The 20,614-nt window shown below is 41.9% G+C and overlaps 1 protein-coding gene across 1 annotated transcript; it reads right to left on the bottom strand.

Annotated features, from left to right (window-relative positions):
- Positions 1-1,057: 1,057 nt before the first annotated feature.
- FUNDC2 (FUN14 domain containing 2) lies at positions 1,058-19,089 on the bottom strand. Its single transcript, XM_016216930.2, has 5 exons — positions 18,941-19,089; positions 14,105-14,243; positions 13,104-13,179; positions 10,558-10,689; positions 1,058-2,914 (listed from the first exon to the last, which is right to left on the bottom strand). Exons 1-5 carry the CDS (start codon positions 19,071-19,073, stop codon positions 2,837-2,839), a joined length of 558 nt encoding a protein of 185 aa, XP_016072416.1. The 5' UTR covers positions 19,074-19,089; the 3' UTR covers positions 1,058-2,836.
- Between the last annotated feature and the right edge of the window lie 1,525 nt (positions 19,090-20,614).

Below are 20,614 nucleotides of genomic sequence, written 5' to 3'. Positions count from 1 at the left end.
ACATTATTGGACTCTAGGTACTGGAGAAAAATAAGTGCCTCACTAAACAGGCCTCACTAGTCAAATGAAAATAGTGCATTCATGGCTATGGTAGCCTGGCCCTGGTGTCTTGGTTTTGCATGAAGGGGTGGCAGCTCTTCTTTTAAAGAAAACCTTTTCTCACACTTCACCACCTGAAGCAAAGCTACTGGCAATAGGGCCTCAATTGAGAGGCTCCCCTAAACGCCTGAGCCTACTTCACTGGTGGTTCAGCTCACCTGAAACCCAAGATGTGTGCCAGACCACTGCCACTGCGCAACATCAGCACCAGCTCTGCACAGCCACAGGTGGTGGCCCACTCAGTGGGCAGAACTCAGGGCTATTCTCATAACAGCAGGATGAGGCCAACGTGGAATATTGACCTCAACCATGCCTCTCGGGTCCCAGAAGCAGACAGCTGGAAATAAACTTTAGATAGGACCTATAGAACTTATTTCAGTCTATTTAATATTACAACCCACTCAAAGCAGCTTAGACCAACCTGCTAACCTTTGTTATCACCTATAATCACAGAAAAAAATAGATGGACAAAAGGCAACTCACACATTACTAGAGAAGCATTCAGTGGCCACTCTCTCCAACATGCAACTGAAGTGTACAGGGCACTTCAGTTAGGTTTTATAGTCACGATTCCATTGGTCTGGATGAGTCACATGAGTAGAGTCATCGTATGGCTTCAGCTTTGATCGTCATATTTGACATAACCCAGGTACCCAGGCATCAGAAGCAGAAGGTAGGGAACTAGGGAATAACTCAGTGTCTTCAAAAAATATACTGGAAGTCAAAAAGGACACATAAGATTGAGACTTAAGAGATATATCATCCAAATGCATTGTGGACCTTATATGGATTTTTGATTCAAACCGACCAAATATAAAACTTAAGAGACAGGAAATCTTGAACACTGACTAGATATTTGATGATATTAAAGAATTATTAGTTTTTGGTATGATAATAGGGTATTGTATTTATGATTTTTAAAGAGTTCTTACCTTTTAGAGATACATACTAAAATAGATAAAATGACACATTTGGTATTTATTTCAAAATAATTGATAAAACAAGCTATAATTTGATTGTCATTGTAGGTGGGTGATGGATACACGGGGGTCATTGTATTATTTTCTCTACTTTTGTATATGTTTGAAAGTTTCCATAATAAAAAGTGAAAAAGCTTTAAGTTCTTATATAAAAATATGCAACATAGAGGCTCATAGTATTACTACTGGGGACAATTCATACACACTGCAAGCAAAATAACTTAAGCTGCCTTTAAGTACTGCCATAGTGTAATGAGAAAAATGCAAATGGATGAATTATGAAAAGTTCCACACATCCACTGGTAGCTACAGTTTCCACATTCAATACATCATTCCCAAGATAAGTTAAAAGGCAAACACTTTAAAAGGCAGGCCTTGAAAACATACATTTGCAAGGGATCATGTGCAAGTTTAAGAACTAATTCCAAGTTTTCTGCATTCTCAGAACTCATACAGTCTCAATTCTTTGCATCAGTCCCTTTTCCAGGTACCTTTGTATGAGGTCATTATTCATATATTCAGCAACTAGTGAGTACCTATTAAGTGCTAGGCTCCATGGGTAAAATAGTGAACGTACAAACCTTGTCCTCTAGAAGCAGATATTCTAAATAGGGTTGCAGATGTGGTATCAGGCCATTAGAGCAAAATGTGCTAAGATTCTGAGCATATGTGTGTCCATATACTTTTATTTTAAAGAGTAAGTCTAAGAGTCAGAGTCATGAGACAGCAGATTACATTTCATGATGGAAATAATTTATTTCACATGTGCTATTGCCACCATTTTCAATTCTGAATACCTGGGATGCTACCTCTTTAACACTCTGGTTCAAATGTTTATATATTTTATACTAACTGGATAAAGAAATAGTAGAATTGGCAGAGGAGCTAGGACTAGTCCTAATGCTTTGTCAAGAAGTAAAGAATACCTCACATTTCAAAGCTTAAAACCAAAAATCCAAGAGCTTCCTCCTTCTCTCACCTAAAGTCACTTATTTTACCATAAACAAACCCTTTGGGAATAGCCACGAGATGCATTATTCTGTATGGTGGAAAACCCAGATAACATCTTTAATGCCCCAAAATGATTTGTTAAGTCTGACTATACACTGTATCTATTGGTTAATTTCCCTAAAGATTTTCCCACCAAACACAGTATCTTCAGTGCAGCATATATACGTTTAGCACAAGTTCATTCTATATGCATAATTTTTCAATTGCAGTGCTTATGCCAGGATTACTATAGCAGTTATAAATACCTCTTTTTGTAATCTAAAACCAACTAAAAAAGAAAGTAGACACCAAAATCTTTCTTGGTTAAAGGCAAATGTATTCAGTTCCTTCCCATGGAGCACATAATGAGGTGTCTACGTGCTTGTTATTCCTTTTCCAAATCAAGTTTGGGGCAATCTTTGAGGATCCATTCATCCTCCATGGTGAGCCATCTTGCACTGTGTGCTAGTATGTTATGTAGGGGGGAAAGGAACATTCTTGCTGACCTATACATTAGTCAAGTGGGGAGTGTTCTGGGAGGAGAGCTAATGTCTATTGTCTCTTCCGCTGTTGTAGTGAGGCTTACAGTAGGGCTGTATCAGTTTGTACCAACAGATGCCTATAGAAGCCATTCGGATATGCTACAGCAGGGAGGAAGGCACAGGAGAAGAGGTCAGGGAGGAAGAGGAGGCTCGATGTCTTATGATGGAGTGAAGAGGCTGGTCTAGGTGGAAAAATCAGGACTAATGGAAGTGAAGTTGTTCTCCTTAGGATGCCATGCCAAGCAGAAAGCCTCCAAAAAATCCACCAGTCACTAGAACGTTCTTCTTCACGAATGACACCATCTAGGAACAGAAGATAGCATAATGGGCTATTTTACTAAGGATAGTATTAGAAAAAATCGTCTCTATCATCTATGCAATCTTACAATGCCAATCCCCTCATCTGTTGAGTAGTTTGTACTTTACCCACAGGGCAATGGAAACTATGAATGGACATACATGTGAAAATGACTTCTGGCTGCTGTGGGGAGAAGACTACAGGAGGCCCAACAGGAAGAGGACACAGATCAGGAAGTGAGACAACCGGTTTTTGGATCAAGGTGGTGGCAGGGGTGCTACTGTAATCAAATTCAAGAGATGTTTTTGAGCCCTAGCCGGTTTTGCTCAGTGGTTAGAGCTTTGGCCCATGGACTGAAGGGTCTCCGGTTCAATTCTGGCCAAGGGCACATACCTCAGTTACAGGCTCGATCCCTGGCCCTGGTCGGGGCATGTGTGGGAGGCAACCAATCGATGTGTCTCTCTCCCTCTCACTCCCCCTTCCACTCTCTCTGAAAAGCAATGGAAAAAATATCCTTGGGTGAGGATTTCAAAAAAGAGAGAGAGATGTTTTCGAGATAGGACTTTGTGTGACCAGATAACTGGCCATATGGGGGATGAGGAAGAGAAGTCAAGGGCAACCCAATGGATTCTGTCTTTAGTAATAGAGCTAAGAAATCCGCCCAAAAGTTCATGTAGGAACAGGGAAGGACAGAGTTCAAAGGGCAGTTATGGGGAAAGAGTAAAGCTGTAACAATAAACTGGTTAGAGGTAATTCAAGATTTCTAATTTCACTCCTTCCATTTTCTTAAACACCTACACTCCAGTGGAGGCTGCTCACTCTGAATCTCTCCTCAAAATTTCTCCATACATTCATCATACCCATCACATCTGTCCATCTATCCATCCATCCCCCTCTGAGACCTCTTCTCAAGCAGATGCTATGAATTCTTATTCTCACACTTCACCACATCAGAGGATGATCAATAGGTGAGATCCTTATTTTCTTAAAAATTCCCAAAGCCTCCTACCTTCTATAAAAGTTCCCACTTTGCCCTGGCTAGTTTGATTCACTGGTTAGAGTGTGGGCCCCCAGAACGAAAGGTCACGCATTTGATTCCCAGTCCAAGGCATGTACCTTGGTTGCAGTTTCCTCATTCCTAGTGGGAGGCGTGTGAGAGGCAGCCAATCAATGTGTCTCTCTCACATCGATGTTTCTCTCTCTCTCTCCCCTGCCTTCCTTCCCTCCCTTCCACTCTTTCTAGAAGTCAATGGAAAAAATATCCGCAGGTGAGGATTTAAAAAAAAAGTTCCCAATTATCTGAAGCTCAGAACATACACCCGGCACCCTTTGGCTCCTATGTCTGTGTTCTATAATATCCATTTCAGAGAGAACTTCGGTAAGAGAACTTTCTTCCAAGTACAACAACCACCTTCAAAAGTGTTCATAGGGACAACACATCTGGCATTCTGGCCTAATCATTTCTGGAACTGAAGTACAATGACTTCATCACCCAACCATTTAAAGCCACTCATATCCTGACCTTCCCCTGACCTTTTCCACTCTAGTACTCCATCCTCCTGAGACCCAACAGCCCCCTCACTTGCACTGGGCCTAAGTCTTCCTGTGTCACTTTCACTCTCCCTGACTCAAATGGACTTCCTATTTCCCTCCTTGAGGCACTGTCTTTTGCCATCTGCCATTAGGGGGAATGGGCGAAAAAATCATACAACTTCCTGAAATAATTGCTTTCTTTCATTATCTTTACTTTCTTACTTCCTGCTCACTCCTCAAGTTGTTGCAGTTTGGCTTTCAATTCCACCACCCCACTAAAACTGTTCTCACTGAAGTCACTATTGTGGCTAAATACTGAATTTTATCATTTTCATTCCCTACCTCCTCTGAGCGGGGAAACAGCCATTATCCCTGAGGCATGTGACAGTGCCAGGCCATGAACAGGAATACCAAAATTTGTGGAATAAACAAATTCCAAACCTTCTGGTCAGCTTATAACAAGTTCCCTCTATGAGTCAACAGTTGGTCCTAATTAAACATTAACCTTATTCTTTTTATTATTATACTTCCAGTATCATTAAAGTTTTCAGCAATCATGTATTACTTTTGTAACAGTTTGAATAAAAAAGGCAAAATGATGGGAAAATTGGGCAGATACATGCAAAAAAATGAAACTAGATCACCAACTTACATCATACACAAAAGTAAATTCAAAATGGATAAAAGACTTAAATGTAAAACATCAAATCATAAAAAATCCTAGAGGGAAACATAGGCAGCAAAATTTCAGACATCTCTCATAGCAATATGTTTGCTGAAACATCTCCTAGGGCAAGAGAAACTAAGGAGAAATGGGACTGCATCAAATAAAAAGCTTCTGCACAGCAAAAGAAACCATCAACAAAACGAAAAGGCAGCCCACTGTATGGGAGAACGTATTTGCCAATGAAATATCTGAGAAAGGGTTAATACCCAAATTATTTAAGGAACTCATGCAACTTAACAAAAGGAAGAGAAACAATCCAATTTAAAAATGGCACAGGACCTAAACAGACACTTCTCCAAAGTGGACATACAAATGGCTAAGAGACATATGAAAAAATGCTCAAAATCACTAATCATCAGAGAGATGCACATTAAAACCACAATGAGATAGAAACAAGATGGTGGCGTAGGTAACAGCTGCACCCGCCGCCTCCTGCAACCACATCAAAATTACAACTAAAATACAGAACCACCATCACTCAGAGCCTCCTGAAATCTGGCTGAACAGAAGCCCCACAACCAGGGAACTGAAGAAGCACCGAGACCAGTAGGAGGGGCGCAGACGCAGAGACCTGGCCCCGGGCCCACACCCGGTGCCACGGTTGAAACCCGGGAGGGAATCTCGGTGGTGGGGTTTCCCAGAGGAGGGAGGGGTCCCAGCCCCACAGCAGGCCCCCAGCCCAGGGCTCCAGGGCTGGGAAGAGACGTCCCCACAGCTTCCGGCTGTGAAACCAGCGGGACTGTAGCTGAGGGTCTCGGAGGCTGAGGGAGCCCCAGCAGCTCCTCCTAAAGGGCCCGTGGATGGACTCACTCAGACATGCTCCCTCTGAGCCCAGCGCCGGGCAGCAGCCAGAAAGGAAACTGGGACACTTGGGGAGGAACTAACTTGCCTGAAATCCGGGTAAGAGGTGGAGGGGCAGCTTTCTCCCAGGCAGAAGAGCTGGCAGAGGCCACTGCTCCTTTGGTGAGTCCTCTCTGTGCACAGCGGGCCTGCAGGCGCCATATTTGAATGGCCAGCACCCGAATCACACCTTTGGCCCCACCCCTGTGATTCCCGGAGGCCCCACCCCTCCCTGCCTGCAGACTCATCCAAGCCATTTCCAGTGTTTTTTCTGTACAAGTGGCCTCTCGAGCCTCATGCTTACGATTTTACTAAAATCTCTCAAAAAAGCACCAGCGTGCCCCATACGGCTTGATAAGTGGCCCCAGGCCTGGCACTAGCGGCAACCTGCATTGGCTCATAGCTTGGCCTCTGCTGGACAACACCAAGCCCAGCACAAGTAGCAGCCAGCTACGGTTTGCTGTGTAGCTCATGCTGGGTGGCCCTGGGCAAGGCACTGGTACAGGCTGACTTTGCACCTCCCAGGAGGCCTCAGAGACAGTGCACCTGGTTGTTAGACTCAACCACGCTGTATTACAACCCTACCACATCCACAAGTGACACACTCAAGGGGCACACTTGGTGAACACCAAAGCTCCACTGAAGTAAATCCTGCTCCTTAGGGGTGTCTCCAGCACAGCAGCTCTCTGGCTGTAGTTGCAGCTGGTCCTCACAGCTGATTGGTCTGGGGGTCAGTTCCTCCCAGGGATGCCAACAGCAACCAAGGCTCAACTACAACAGGACAGTGCACACAACCCACACAGGGGAGCACCTCGAAGGCCCAGCTCAGGTGACTGGGGAGGCTGAGCCACTAGGCCCTACAGGACACCTACTACACAAAGCCACTCTACAAATTCCAGGAGACATAGCAGCTCTACCTAATACATAGAAACAAACACCAGGAAGCAGCCAAAATGTGGAGGCAAAGAAATATGTCACAAAGGAAAGAACAGAAGAAATCTCTAGAAAAGGAACTAAATGAAATAGATCCAAGCAAGCTAACAGATACAGAGTTCAGAATAATGGTTATAAGGATGCTCAAGGACATTAGTAAGAGTATGATGAAAATAACTGAGAAAATTGATGACATAATAAAGTACCAATTTGAAATGAAGGCTACAGGAACTGAAATGAAGAATAATTTACAGGGAATCAACAGCAGAGTAGAGGATGCTGAGAATCAAATCAGCAATTTGGAACATTAAGAAACAAAAAACACCCAACCAGAAGAGCAAAAAGAAAAAAGAATCCAGAAATATGAAGATAGCATAAGGAGCCTCTGGGACTTCAAGAGGCCCAACATTCGTATTATTGGGATGCCAGAAGGAGAGGAAAAAGAGCAAGAAATTGAAAACCTATTTGAAAAAATAATGACAGAAAACTTCCCCTACCTGGGGAAAGAAACAGACTTACAAGTCCAGGAAGCACAGAGGGTCCCAAACAAGAGGAACCCAAAGAGGCCCACAGCAAGACACATCATATTAAAATGACAAAGGTTAAAGACAAAGAGAGAATCTTATACGACTGTCGGCTGATTTCTCAACAAAAACTTTGCAGGCCAGAAGGGAGTGGCAAGAAATATTCAAAGTGATGAAAAACATGGAACTACAACCAAGATGACTCTACCCAGCAAAGCTATCATTTAGAATTGAAGGTCAGATAAAGAGCTTCTCAGACAAGGAAAAGCTAAAGGAGTTCATCACCACCAAACCAGCACTACAGGAAATGTTGAAGGGTCCTTTAACAAGAAGCTAAAGAGCAAAAGAATCTGATGAACTAAACAGATCCAGAGACATTGACGCATGTAACAGACGATCATATTTCAGAGGGAAGGGGGTGGAGGGTGGGAAGAGATTAACCAAAGAAGTTATATGCATATATGCATAACCCACGGACACAGACAATGACGGGTTGAAGGCCTGGAGAGGGGGTGGGAGCGAGGTGGAGGAGGTCAATTGGGGGCAAAAAAATGGGACACCTGTAATACTTTCAACAATAAAGATAAGTTTTTAAAAAAATGCTACTAGCATAAGGTAAAATACTGATCAATAAAATAAAATTGAGAGTCCAAAAAAAGTTAAAAAATTAAAAAATAAAACCACAATGAGGTATCACTTCACACCTGTCAGAATGGCTACCATCAACAAATTAAGGAACTAGAAGTGCTGGGGAGGGTGTGGAGAAAAGGGCACCCTAGTACTCTGCTGGTGGGAATGCAGACTGGTGCGGCCACTATGGAAAGCAGTATGGAGTTTCCTCAAAAAATTAAAAATTGACCTGCCATTTGACCCAGTGATCCCACTTCTAGGAATATATCCTAAGGAACCTGAAACACCAAGCACAAAGAACTTATCCACCCCTATGTTCATAGCAGTGCAATTTACAATAGCTAAGGTCTGGAAACAGCCCAAGTGCCCATCAGTAGATGAGTGGATAAAAAAGCTGTGCCACGTTGACACCATGGAATACTATGCAGCTGTAAGAGGAAGGACCTTTTATCCTTTGGCACAGCATGGAGGGAACTAGGAAGTATTATGCTAAGTGAAATAAGCCAGTCAGAGAAAGACAAGTATCATATGATCTCACTTATATGTGGAACATAATAAACTGATGAACAAAGTGGACCCAGAGACACAGAAGCATGGAACAGACTGAGGGATCTCAGAGGGAAGGTGGGGGGCGGGGAGAGATTAATCAAAGAACTTACACGTTTAAAGAAAAAAAAAGGCAAAATGAGGAAAGTGTAACTTTCATACCTGAGCTTGAGGAAGAGGGATGGAAGGGGGAAGGAAGGGGGGAAAGGAGGGGTGGGATTATCTGTGCTTCTGGGTCCCCACAAATGCCACTTTCCACTCTGGGTAAAAGACCAACTTGGGCCAACCACTCACCATCATACAAAAACTGTCATCATGTACCTGGCAATGTGGAGTTGTATGTTCAGTATTTTTCTAGTCTACGTCATTTACCATTCATCTATCTGCTTTCCAACTCCCAAAAACTGGCTGACATTTGTTGTCTACTGGTATTCCTCTCCTGTTCTCTTGGTTCTTGTGGGTTTAAACATTTTTATTTTGAAATGTATTTAGATATATTTCAGCCCAGCCGGTGTGGCTAAGTGGTTGAGCATCGATCCATGAACCTGGAGGTCACAGTTTGATGCCCACTCAGGGCACATGCCGGGATTTCGGGATTGATCCCCAGTAGGGTGTACAGGAGGCAGCCGATCAATGACTCTCATCATTGATGTTTCTCTCTCTCCCTCTCCCTTCCTCTCTCTGAAATCAATTAAAAACACACACACACACACACACACAAACATATTTAGATATATTTCAGAAGGAAGCAGAGATAAATGCATGTGTTTAATCTGCCATGTTTAGCCCAAGTTCACCTACTACCACCTATTCTATTTGATTAAATGGCTTTCTCCTGTAACTACTACTAGAGTAAATCATAAACCCTTCCCCTTTCCTATGTGAATCTGGAACTCCATTGCTCTGGGCTATGGAAAGTGCCAGGCACCTGGATCCTGGTTTATTTCTCTGCAGTTCAGTGCACTTATTTCTTTGGGACATTTGACATCTTTTTAGAGGTAATACATCAGTAGCAAAATACATCTTTTTAAAAAGGAAAAAAATTTCCTGTTCCTCCAGTGCCAGCCAATATAAGCTAACTCAGTTTTATGCATTAGATCAGAGGTTAGCAAACTATACATCATGGGCCAAATCCAGTCAGCTGCGTGTTTTTAAATAAAGTCCCATTGCAATACAGCTGCCCTCACATATCATCTATGGTTATTTTCATGCTACACAGTGGAGTTCAGTAGTTGTAACAAAGACCAAATGGCTTACAAACCATTTAGCCCTGTACAAAAAAAGGTTGCCATCCCCAAGGCTAGACATTCCACTAGTTTCATGTAGAACAGGTAAAGTATGGACATTTCAGAGGTGTGCACATGGATACGAAAGTGATCCTGCTGGCTGTACAATGTTCTTCCTTATCCTCCCCACTTGCTGCACTGCCCCCATCCTTACAAGAACTAGTTCAAGAGATGACAGACTCACATATGCACACATATCACTTTGCATTCTCACTCACTGACAAGTCACCAAACACTTTAATTACCCAGCTTTAAAGAAAATGTCGCAGGCCCAGCCAGAGTGGCTCAGTTGGTTGAATGTTGTCCACTCAGGGCACATAACCTGGGTTGCTGGTTTGATCCTCAGTAGGGGCATGTACGGAAGGCAACCGATTGATGTTTCTGTTTCTCTCCCTCTCTCCCTCTCCCTCACCCTGCCCCTCTCCCGCTTTCTCTCTCTCCCCCCCTTCCTCTCTCTTTCTCCCCCTCCTCCTTTCCTCTCTCTAAGCATGTCCTCAGGATTTAAAAAGAATGTCTGAGGTGAAGCTATTCCATCCAGAGCTGGCAAATAGGTGAGTCTAGCCCCCTTTTTGTACACACAAAATTGTCTGCACCCTTCACACACTTCACATAAACAAAACCAGTCTCACCTCCTCAGCTTTGCTTTTCACCTCTGTAGGTATGTGGTTGTTCTTACGGATCTTCAGCTGTTCCTTGGCTTTCTTCATGTCCTTCTCTACTCGTTGCCAGTCAACTTTGATGTATCCAGTATGGTTTGCAATCTATAGTTTCAAAGATAGCAAGAAACAAGAAACACAAGCTTGTTATTTCTTTTTGTCAAGGTAAATCACTGAAGTACATTATCAAAAACCCTTCTGACTTTCCATTTTTGGAGACATTTGTCTTCCAGATCTTTGTGTGACGGTGACATTCACTCATCATCTACTCAGCATCCACCCTATGTGCAAGGTCCTATGTCTGGCATCAGAATTCAACAGACTGCCCTTCAATGACTGCTGGCAATTCTTTTACTTTACTTGTACTCTTACCCCTCTCTAAAAAGTTTTAAGTTAGCTTAAAAAATAAAATGCTAAAATCAGAATTGGAAGTCAAGATGTAAGGTGAAGAAACAAGCTTTACAGCCAACAGAAGTCTGTTTCTTGAACAGAGCAAGGCTTTCAGGTAGCAATTAGTGCTGCTCAGAAAATCCAGCACATGGCCCCATAGAGATTTCTCACAAGCAACTTCATGTAACGGGTACCGGGAGAAGTACACCAGAATATAACTATAGAATATGCCTACTTCCCTTGGTAAAGACAGCAGGTGCAAACACTAAAACTCGGGGAAAACAATTTCATCAAGAAAGTGTGAACTGAAAAAACTAATTCAAACACGCAGGTTTTTAACGGATTAGTATTATCCATGGAACCAAGAAACTGCTTACAGCCTATCAATCAATCCCCCATCAATATTGCTTCTCTCCACCAAATTTTTGTTAAGTTATATCTACCTGAATATCTCCAAGTATCTAAAACTGAAACTCTTTTCCCCTCTATAGCTTCCTCCTGCATTGTTGCTCTTCATCTAGTCTCTATTTTAGTTAATGGCACCACCGACTAAGTTACCCAACCCTGGCTGCAGAAAATATCTGCAATATATATAATAAACAAAACATTAATATTCATAAAAAGTGAAATTCTTCTAGAGATCGATAAGAAGAAAAAAAAAAACTTAAAAAATAGGTAAAGGCACCAAAGTAAAAGTTCACCTTCACAAGTAATCAAGGAAATGAAAACTAATGAGCTACTATAACTTTTTATCAGATTGGAGACAATTAAAAGATTGAAAATATCCAGCATTTGTAAGGATGTGGGAAAATAGATGCTCTTATCCACTCTTACTGAGAGTGTTACCTAGTAGCCTTTCAAGAGAGTAATTTGCCATTATCTAGCAACACCGAAACTGCGCGCACCATTACGCCACACCCAGAACAGCAGCTCCTCATGGCAGCTTTACTTCTAACGGTCAATTACAGGAAATAACCCAAATGTCCTACAGGATCTGTATGCTGAAAACCATGAAATGCTGAAGAACTCCAAGATGACCCAAATAACTGTAGGGACAGGCCATTTACACAGAATGAAGACTTGACATAGAAATAACCTCCAATTCTCTCCAAATTGAGCTACAGAGTTCTCCCAGTCCCAGCAGGATGTTTTACAGATGGATAAACAAGCTCATTCTAAAATGTGTATGGAAAGGAAAGAAAGTAGAAGAGCCAAAATGATTTTTTATAAAGAACAGAGTTGGAGGAATCATACTACCTGATCTTAAGACTGACTATAATATCACAACAATCAAGACAGTGTGGTATTAGAGAAGGGATAGATACATAGATTAATGGGACAGAATCAAAAGTATAGAGCCCTGGCTGGTGTGTCTCAGGAGTTAAGAACATCAGCCCACACACCAAAGTGTCTCGGGTTTAATTCCTGGTCAAGGGCACGTACCTGGGTTGCATGTACGATCCTCGGTTCTGGTTGGGACGTGTGCAGGAGGCAACTAATCAATGTGTCTCTCTCACATTGATGTTTCTCTCTCTCTCTCTCTCTCCCCCTCCCTCCCTCCCTTCCACACTCTCTAAAAATCAATGGAAAAAATATCCTTGGGTGAAGATTAACAAAAAAATAAATGAAAATAATAGAAAGTATAGAAACAGACAACCCAATTTAAAAATGGGAAAAATACCTAGACACTTTACCAAAACAGATGAAAAGATGTTCCACATCATTAGCTGTATCATTCTGTATCTATCAACTGGGGAAAAGCCTTAGTTAGGACTGGGGACAAGTGCCATAAGAGCAACTAAAGCTATCAGGAATCTAGGAATAAAATCAAACCACAGATATACAAAACCTATATGGAAAAAAATAGTAAAAGTCTATGCAAAGACATTTCAGAAGACCCTGAAAGGGAGCTATGATAAGAAATAAATACTTATGTCTCCATGTTATAAATGACAAAATAAAATGCAACTAGTAATTGATAAAGTTTGATTCAAAGGTCACTGGAGTTTCAAATAGTTCATGTAAACAAGTGCAGAGGCTATTCTCATGTAATATATTATAGCTCCTCATACCACATCCCTAATGGGCAAGTGGAATTTCCAAATATCTAGGAATATTCACATACAGACCTGAAGGAGAAAAAATCCTCCTCCCACAGCTGTTGCAGCCAACTTTCCAACCTTCTGGAATATGAAGCCTGTGCACCTACAAAAATCAAACCAACATCAGACAAGTTGATAGCCTGTTAGGTATACAGAAACAGTTGTGAGAGATATATATACACATATATACACACACATATATATACATATATATAATGAAATATTAAATATTATATATATCTGAAATATTATTCAGCCATAAAAAATTGAGGAAATCTTACCATTTGCAACACCATGGATGGACCTAGAGGGCATTATGCTAAGTGAAATAAGTCAGACAGAGAAAGACAAATACTGCATGATCTCATTTATATGTGGAATCCTAGAAAAAGAGATAGAGAGTAGGGGGAGGGAGAATTGGAGGAAGGTGGTCAAAAGGTACAAACCTGCAATTATAAACACCAGGGATGTAATGTACATGATGACTATAGTTAACACTGCTATATGATATATAGGAAAGTTGTTAGGAGAGCAAATCCTCAGAGTTCTCATCACAAGGAGAATTTTTCTTTTTCTTTTTATTGTGTTTATATGAAATGATGGATGTTAACCAAACCTACTATGATAATCATTTCACAATATATGTAAATCAAACCATCATGCTGTACGCCTTAAATTTATACAGTGATGTATGTCAATTATTTCTCAAAAAAACTGGGGGAATATGAGGATAGATAATAACAGTACCAATTTCAGAGTTGTGAGAAGGAAATGAAATATATATATATATATATATATATATATATATATATATATATATACTTTAAACAGTACCTGGCATGTAGTAAATACTATGTGTAACCATTAAACAGCACTTTAACATGATGTTTAGATAAATGCTACACATTAAGTGATCTATTTCACAGAATTCAACAAGCTTTTATTGGTTAAAGGAGATTATTCCTGTAACCACAATACTAAACCATATAAAAAAAAAAAAGACACTGGACATCTTTCACATCACTTACCATCCAGTGACACCTCCAATTAGCAGCTGAGTTGCCACGCTATACTTCTCAGCTGAGGGGCCAGTTTCCTGCCCGAACAGCTTGCGCCACCATGGCTGCTTTTTAGCATATTCTGCAAGGTCCAGTGACTCAAAATGTCCTATAAGAATTAAGATACTGAATAAGAAAATAGACACTTTTACAATAAATTACTATAATTCCTAACTAGATTAAGAGATTTAAAAAGAGAGAGTTGGAATAAGAACCTTCAATTATTCTATTTTAAATAGTAAATTAACTCTGAAATTCTGACTAGCAATTTTTGAAAATCAAACTAAAATCAAATATCTGTCTTAGAGGAAAAAACCTAGATGATTTAGAATCAGTACTCTATAGTTTTTCCTCTCAAATTTAAAATGTTTTTATTGGTTTTTAGAGAGAGAAGAAGGGAGAGGGGTAGAGAAATAGAAACATCGATGAGAGAGAAACATCATCAATTGGCTGCCTCCTGCATGCCCCCTACTGGGAATCGAGCCCACAATCCAGGCATGTGCCCTGACCAGGAATCAAGCCTGAGATCTCTTGGTTCCTAGGTTCAACACTCAACCACTGAACGACAACACTGAGCCACGGTGGCTGGGCTCCTCTCACATTTAAAAACAACTGAAAGGATATGGGAAAAGCTGCTAGTAATACTTAAAATGCATCCTAAATGAAATGGATTTCCTTCATTTTCAGGAGTAACTCAATACTATTCAACAGCCAACAAACTGACAGACTCTCAGTATTATGTAGATCTCCAGTGATAATAAATATAAGAGATAATGTTCATTTCACTGAGCTCTTACTAGTTACCAAGCAATGTGCTAAGCAATAAACGTGTATATCTAATTAAACCCACAGAACAAGGTATTATTTATTAACTCCATTTACAATAAGAAATGGAAGCTCAGAAGTTAAGTGATTTGCCTAAGAAGGGAAACAGAGTTGGTAAAATATATGATCCCTTTCTCTGTGGGAAGAAAATGTAGGAATAAATTTAATGAAAGATGCACATGACCTCTATGCTATAAATAACAAAACACCACAGAGAGAAACTAAAGAATGACCTAGCCTGGCCGGGCATGGCTCAGCGGTTGAGCATCGACCTAGGATCCAGGCGATCGGGGTTCGATTCCCGGTCAGGGCACATGCCCGGGTTGCAGGCTCGATCAATGACTCTCTCATCATTGATGTTTCTATCTATCTCTCTCTCACTCTCCTTTCCTCTCTCTGAAATCAATGAAGATATATTTTTAAAAAAATAAAATAAAATTTACATGGAGATGCAAAGGGCCTATAGTACTGTTCCAGTTACTATGGCCATACAACAAATTATCCCCAAAACTTCATGGAGCAAAACAATCATTGATTATGCTCTCGGACTCTGTAGATCAGGAATTCAGACAGGATACAGCATTAAAGTACATTCCTGTTGCATCATGTCCGAGGCTTCAACTGGAAGACTTACAGGCAGGGGTCTGGAATCATCTACTACAGTCACACATACAGGCTGCCCCTCTATGTGGGTTAGTTTGGACTTCCTTAAAGCATGGTGTCTAGGTTCAAGAGTGCCTGTCCCAAAAGAGAAAGTGAAAGAGCAAGGGAGTCACAGTGGTAGGCAGAAGCTATATTACTGTTTAAGACCTAGCCTCAGAAACCAAGCAGTGTTACTTCCACTGCATCCTGTTGGAGCAGTCACAAACTCCCACTCAGATTCAAGAGGGAGTATAGATGCCATCACTCTGTGAAGAGTTACCAAAAAGAAGACCTGACAGTGAGTGGGTCTGCCTAGGGCTGGCCCATAGTGTGTGGATTCTTGACTTTCTGCAGGAAAAAATTTCGCAATAAGAGCCCCGGTGAATTTTAGAGGACATTTAGTTATTTATTTTTTTTTCATGATAAAGGGTGCATTTTCTATTTAATTCAATATAAACATCCAACAGGATTGAAATAAACTATGCTATAAATATTCATGGTTATTTGATAAAGTGCTTCTTCCTTCTGGACAGTTCGAAATAAACACTAGTTCTTACTATCCCTCCTTCCTCCACTGTTGATAGAAAAATTATATAATTAGATAATTCAATTCATACCTGATATTTCCATTTCAAAATTATATCTTTTTAAACAAATTTTATGGTAGTTGTTTCTTGATTATCATAAGAAAGGTGTTGCTGAGGACTTGCATTTCTGGTAAAGGACATTTATTAAAACTGGGGACAGTGAAACAAGGAAGGGCTGGGGAAATGAGCCTAGGTTGGGCTGCTTTGGCTCACTAAGAAGTCAGCGAAAAGGGGGCCTTGGGGACAGGTTCAGGGTTTTTGCCCAGGATGAACTGCTGCTGCCCATTGCTGCCCTGGTTGCAAGCCTTGCAGAGTCCCTTAGAGTTTAGGAGATGCACACCTGCAGGGAAAGAAAAGGGGGAAGGGACTGGTGTGCTCCTGGGAGAGAGAGCACAGCACTGGGACCTTTGTTTTGAGGGCTTTTAAAGGCCTGGTACTTAGGGTTGGATCTTAATAGAATATTCATCAGCTTTATGCTGATGTACCAAAATGAGGTTTATTCTCTTCATCTGTCCTTGGGTGTGGCTGGCAAGTGGCACTAATTGGATTTCTGCTGTGTCCCCCAAGTAGGGTGATTTAAGATGTTTACCCTCTGGTTGGGGAGAAGTGCAAACCATTTACGTACTACTAACAAGAAAAACCAACCAATATGCAAGAGAGCTGTCATCTTTAAGGGAAGACAGGATTTACTAGGTGGTTGAAAACTGCTGTTTAACTATCTGTCTCAGTTTCCCTATTCCAATTATCCTGGTTTACCAGTCTGTCTCAAGAGTGTCAAAGTCATAGTGAACAAAAAAAGCATGTGGAATGGAAGATATTGCTGTAGTCATTTAGGAAAACACTATGTGCCATAAGTGACAAAAGCAATTTTGGGGAGAAAAGAACAAAGATCGAGGAATTTCAAGACTTACAAAGCCACAATATTTGACACAATGTAGAACTGACCTAAGGATACACAAATATATAAATGGAAGAAAATACAGCATACAGAAGTAGATCTATACATACAGTCACTTGATTTTCAAAACATGGCACCAAGGTGATTAAGTGGGGAAAGTCTTTTCAACAAACTGTGTTAGAACTATTAGGTTCTGGAAAAACAAAAACCTCAATCCCTACATTACATATCATACACAAAATATAATTCAAGAAGGATTATAAATCCCAATTAAGCGAACCAAAATATGGATGTTTGAAGAACTAGGCCTTCTATGGCCTCACAAGTAGTTAAATGAAAAGAAAATTCTAATATAATAACAGAACATTACTGCTATGTTGAAAAAGAAGCTCTCTCACTGGGTTAAATATCACTGAAAACAAGAAAGAGTTTTGAGTTTTGCTTTAATGTAATTTTACCAAGCCCCTTACCTCAAAAGAGGGATCAAATTAGAGACATTTCGTTCACACAGCTTCATTCAGTCATTCAACACTGCTAAGCACTGTATAGACAAAAATAAGTCACTAGCCCTGCTTATGGGAAATCAATGATCACCGTTTTATGTGATAATCACTATGATAAAGACTGAAATTCATGTCGACCTCAAAATTTCTGGCAACAATTCCCTAGGTACAAATAAATACTTGATCAACATATACATTTTAAGTGAATAAGGGCAGTCTACTCTGCAGGAAAATAATTATATTGTGCATTCCAATCCTTTAATCACCTATATTCAGAAGTGTGCTGGTAAATGTTTAACAAACAGTTTCAGGGGAGGTTTGATTTGTGATGTGTGCCAGCTTCCTTGGTGTATTCACTCACCATAAGCGTGACATCACTGGATTGTGACATCACTGAATGCAGTTTGGGAAGAGATGCACAGTAGCGCTCCAGACTGTTATTTCCACCACATAGACGCAATAAATGTAAATAGCCTTAAGTGCATAAATAACAGTAAAACATGGCAAATAATAAAGTGATGAGTTTTGAGTATTTTCACTGTCTTTGTTTTAACATAATTTACATTATTTTAAGTTTATATAATTTAATTTTTAAAAATTTATCTTTATTGTTGAAAATAATATAGATGTCCCCCCTTTTCCCCCCATTGACCCCTCCACTATTTCCGCCCACCCCAGGCTTTCACCGCGCTACAGTCTGTGTCCACAGGCTATGCATATATAATAATATATATTCTTTAGCTAATCTCTTCCCACCCCTCCCCCTCTGAGATTGTCAGTCTGTTCCAAGTACTGAATTGACTATAACTATGAAGCATTCAAAGAAGTAGGGTAAGAGCACGATTTAAAAATGTGCTCCACTGTGTATGATATTGCCGGGAATCTTTCTCTGACTACGCAGACTAGATCAAAGACTACTTCAAAGTACATCCCAAGTGTACTACTCTTTAAAAACTATTAATAGCTCCAGCGAAGGCGCCTTGCACACAGGAAAACTGGTGCCAGGTGTTTGAGAAGAGCGTTCGAAGGGATAAAGAAGCCGCCCTAGTCTCAAAGTGCCAGGGCGTACCGAGAACGGGGACGGAATGTCTCAGTGTTTGTTTTTGGGGGGCGGCGCCGGAAGTCTGTGAGCCCAGCAGGAGGCAACACCCTGGGCCGGTCGGCCCTGCCGGGCGCCTGACCTTGGCCGGACCCTGGGAACTGCTGGGCCAGGTGCACACCCCGGGCGCCCTCCCCGCCCCTGCGCCGCTTGGGCTCCCCGGGGAGCTCTGCCGGGCGCGGATCCCTTCCCCTTCCGCAGCCCAGGAAGACAGCTCCCGGCGGCGCCGGCGGCGCGCGTGCTCGTCCCTACCTTGAGTGGACGCGGCCATTTCGGTGAACTGATCTCGCGATGACACACTTGGAGACTCGGCGTCGTAGGGGTCGCAGTGGCGCGCCTTCGTCGCCGCAACCTGGCTTCCGGCACGTGGGTCAGATGTTTCCATTCCCTAAGCCACAGCGGAAGAGGGCGGGCTGGGCTCCTGCCGGTCACTCCCTACCCCCGCCCCCCGCGCGCGCGCAATTGCGTCACAAGGCTCAGGGTGCGCCGTCACTGGCCCCGAGGCCCCGCCCAGCAGCAGAGAGGCGCATGCGCAGAAAGCCTCTCCCGGCGGAGTTTCTCGGTAGTACTTTGGTAAGCTTGATGCTTACCTAGTAGGGAGTTCCATGGGTGTGATCGTGACCAGGCCTTTCCCTAGTAAGGACTATTTTACCTATTACTTTACTAAAAGTAAAGAAAACAGGCTTGTCCTGTTTGTTTAAACAAACATTGAGCAAATATTTATCAGTGTCTGCTAAGTGCCCGGCGCTGTTTTAGTGCAGGAAGACGGACATTTAAAAAACATTTAAATAATCACAATAAGAAGCGCTCCGAAAGAAAAGAGCTTCTTTGCCTTCAATGCCTACGGAGCCTTTTAACTTTGTGCCTGGGCACATCCCCCTCCACCTCACCCCTAAACTACTACTCTTGCTGTCACTCCATCTCAGTTAATGGCAACTTCACTCTTCCAAAAACGTTGGTGTTATTCCGAACTCCTCTCAAACCCCACAAATCCAGCAACCCCCATAAACTTACCTTCACAGTAAATCCAGCCATTTCTCACTCTTCCAGTGCTACCGCCTTAGCCCAGGTAATTACCATGTCTCACTCCAGTTAACAGGTTAACCTACTCCTACCTTTGTCCCCCTAAAGTCTATTTTCTCCACCACCACAGAAAGATCAGTCTAAAAGGTAATTGCGGTGAAAAAGGTGAAAAGATTAAGAAAAAAAACGCACAGTAGGGTGATTACCAGAGGGAAAGGGGGGGGAGGGGGGGCGGTTACTGGAAAGGGACCTGGCCATAAGGGGTCTGCTTAGGGCCAGACAGTAGTGTGTGGGTTCTTCACTTCCTGCAGGAAAAAATTCACCACATGTTTACTAAAGCTGGGGACAGTGAAACAAGGAAGGGCCTAGGATAACAGGTGAGGTACTAAGTGGGGAAATGAGTCTAGGTTGGGCTGCTTTGGCTCACTAAGAAGTCAGAGAAAAGGAGGCCTTGGGGACAAGTTCAGAAGGTTTGGCCAGGATGAACTGCTGACAAGTTCAGAAGGTTTGGCCAGGATGAACTGCTGCTGCCCACTGCTGCCCATTGCTGCCCTGGATGCAAACCTCCTGAGGTCCCTTAGAGTTTAGGAGATGCTTGCCTGTGGGGGGAGGAAGAAGGGAAGAGGGAGGGGAAAAGCGCCCAGTGAGAGCACACTGGGACCTTTGTTTTGAGGGTTTAGAAAGGCTGATATGCCAAATGAAATTCTCTCAACTTCATCTGTCCTTGGGTGTGGCTGGCAAGTGTCACTAATTGGATTTCTGTTATCTGTCTGCCTGAGTAGGGTGATTTAAGCTATTTACCCTCTGGTTGGGGAGTAGTGTAAACCATTTACTCTTAAGTGCCCTTGGTTTAGGGAAGATAAGACTTACTATGTGGTTGCAAACTGCTTGTTTAACTGTCTC

The sequence above is a fragment of the Miniopterus natalensis genome, chromosome X (genome assembly GCF_054644295.1).
Source record: "Miniopterus natalensis isolate mMinNat1 chromosome X, mMinNat1.hap1, whole genome shotgun sequence".
Lineage (NCBI taxonomy): Eukaryota > Metazoa > Chordata > Mammalia > Chiroptera > Miniopteridae > Miniopterus > Miniopterus natalensis.
Note: the sequence above shows the minus strand (reverse complement) of the source record. Positions and strands in the feature narration are given on the sequence as shown.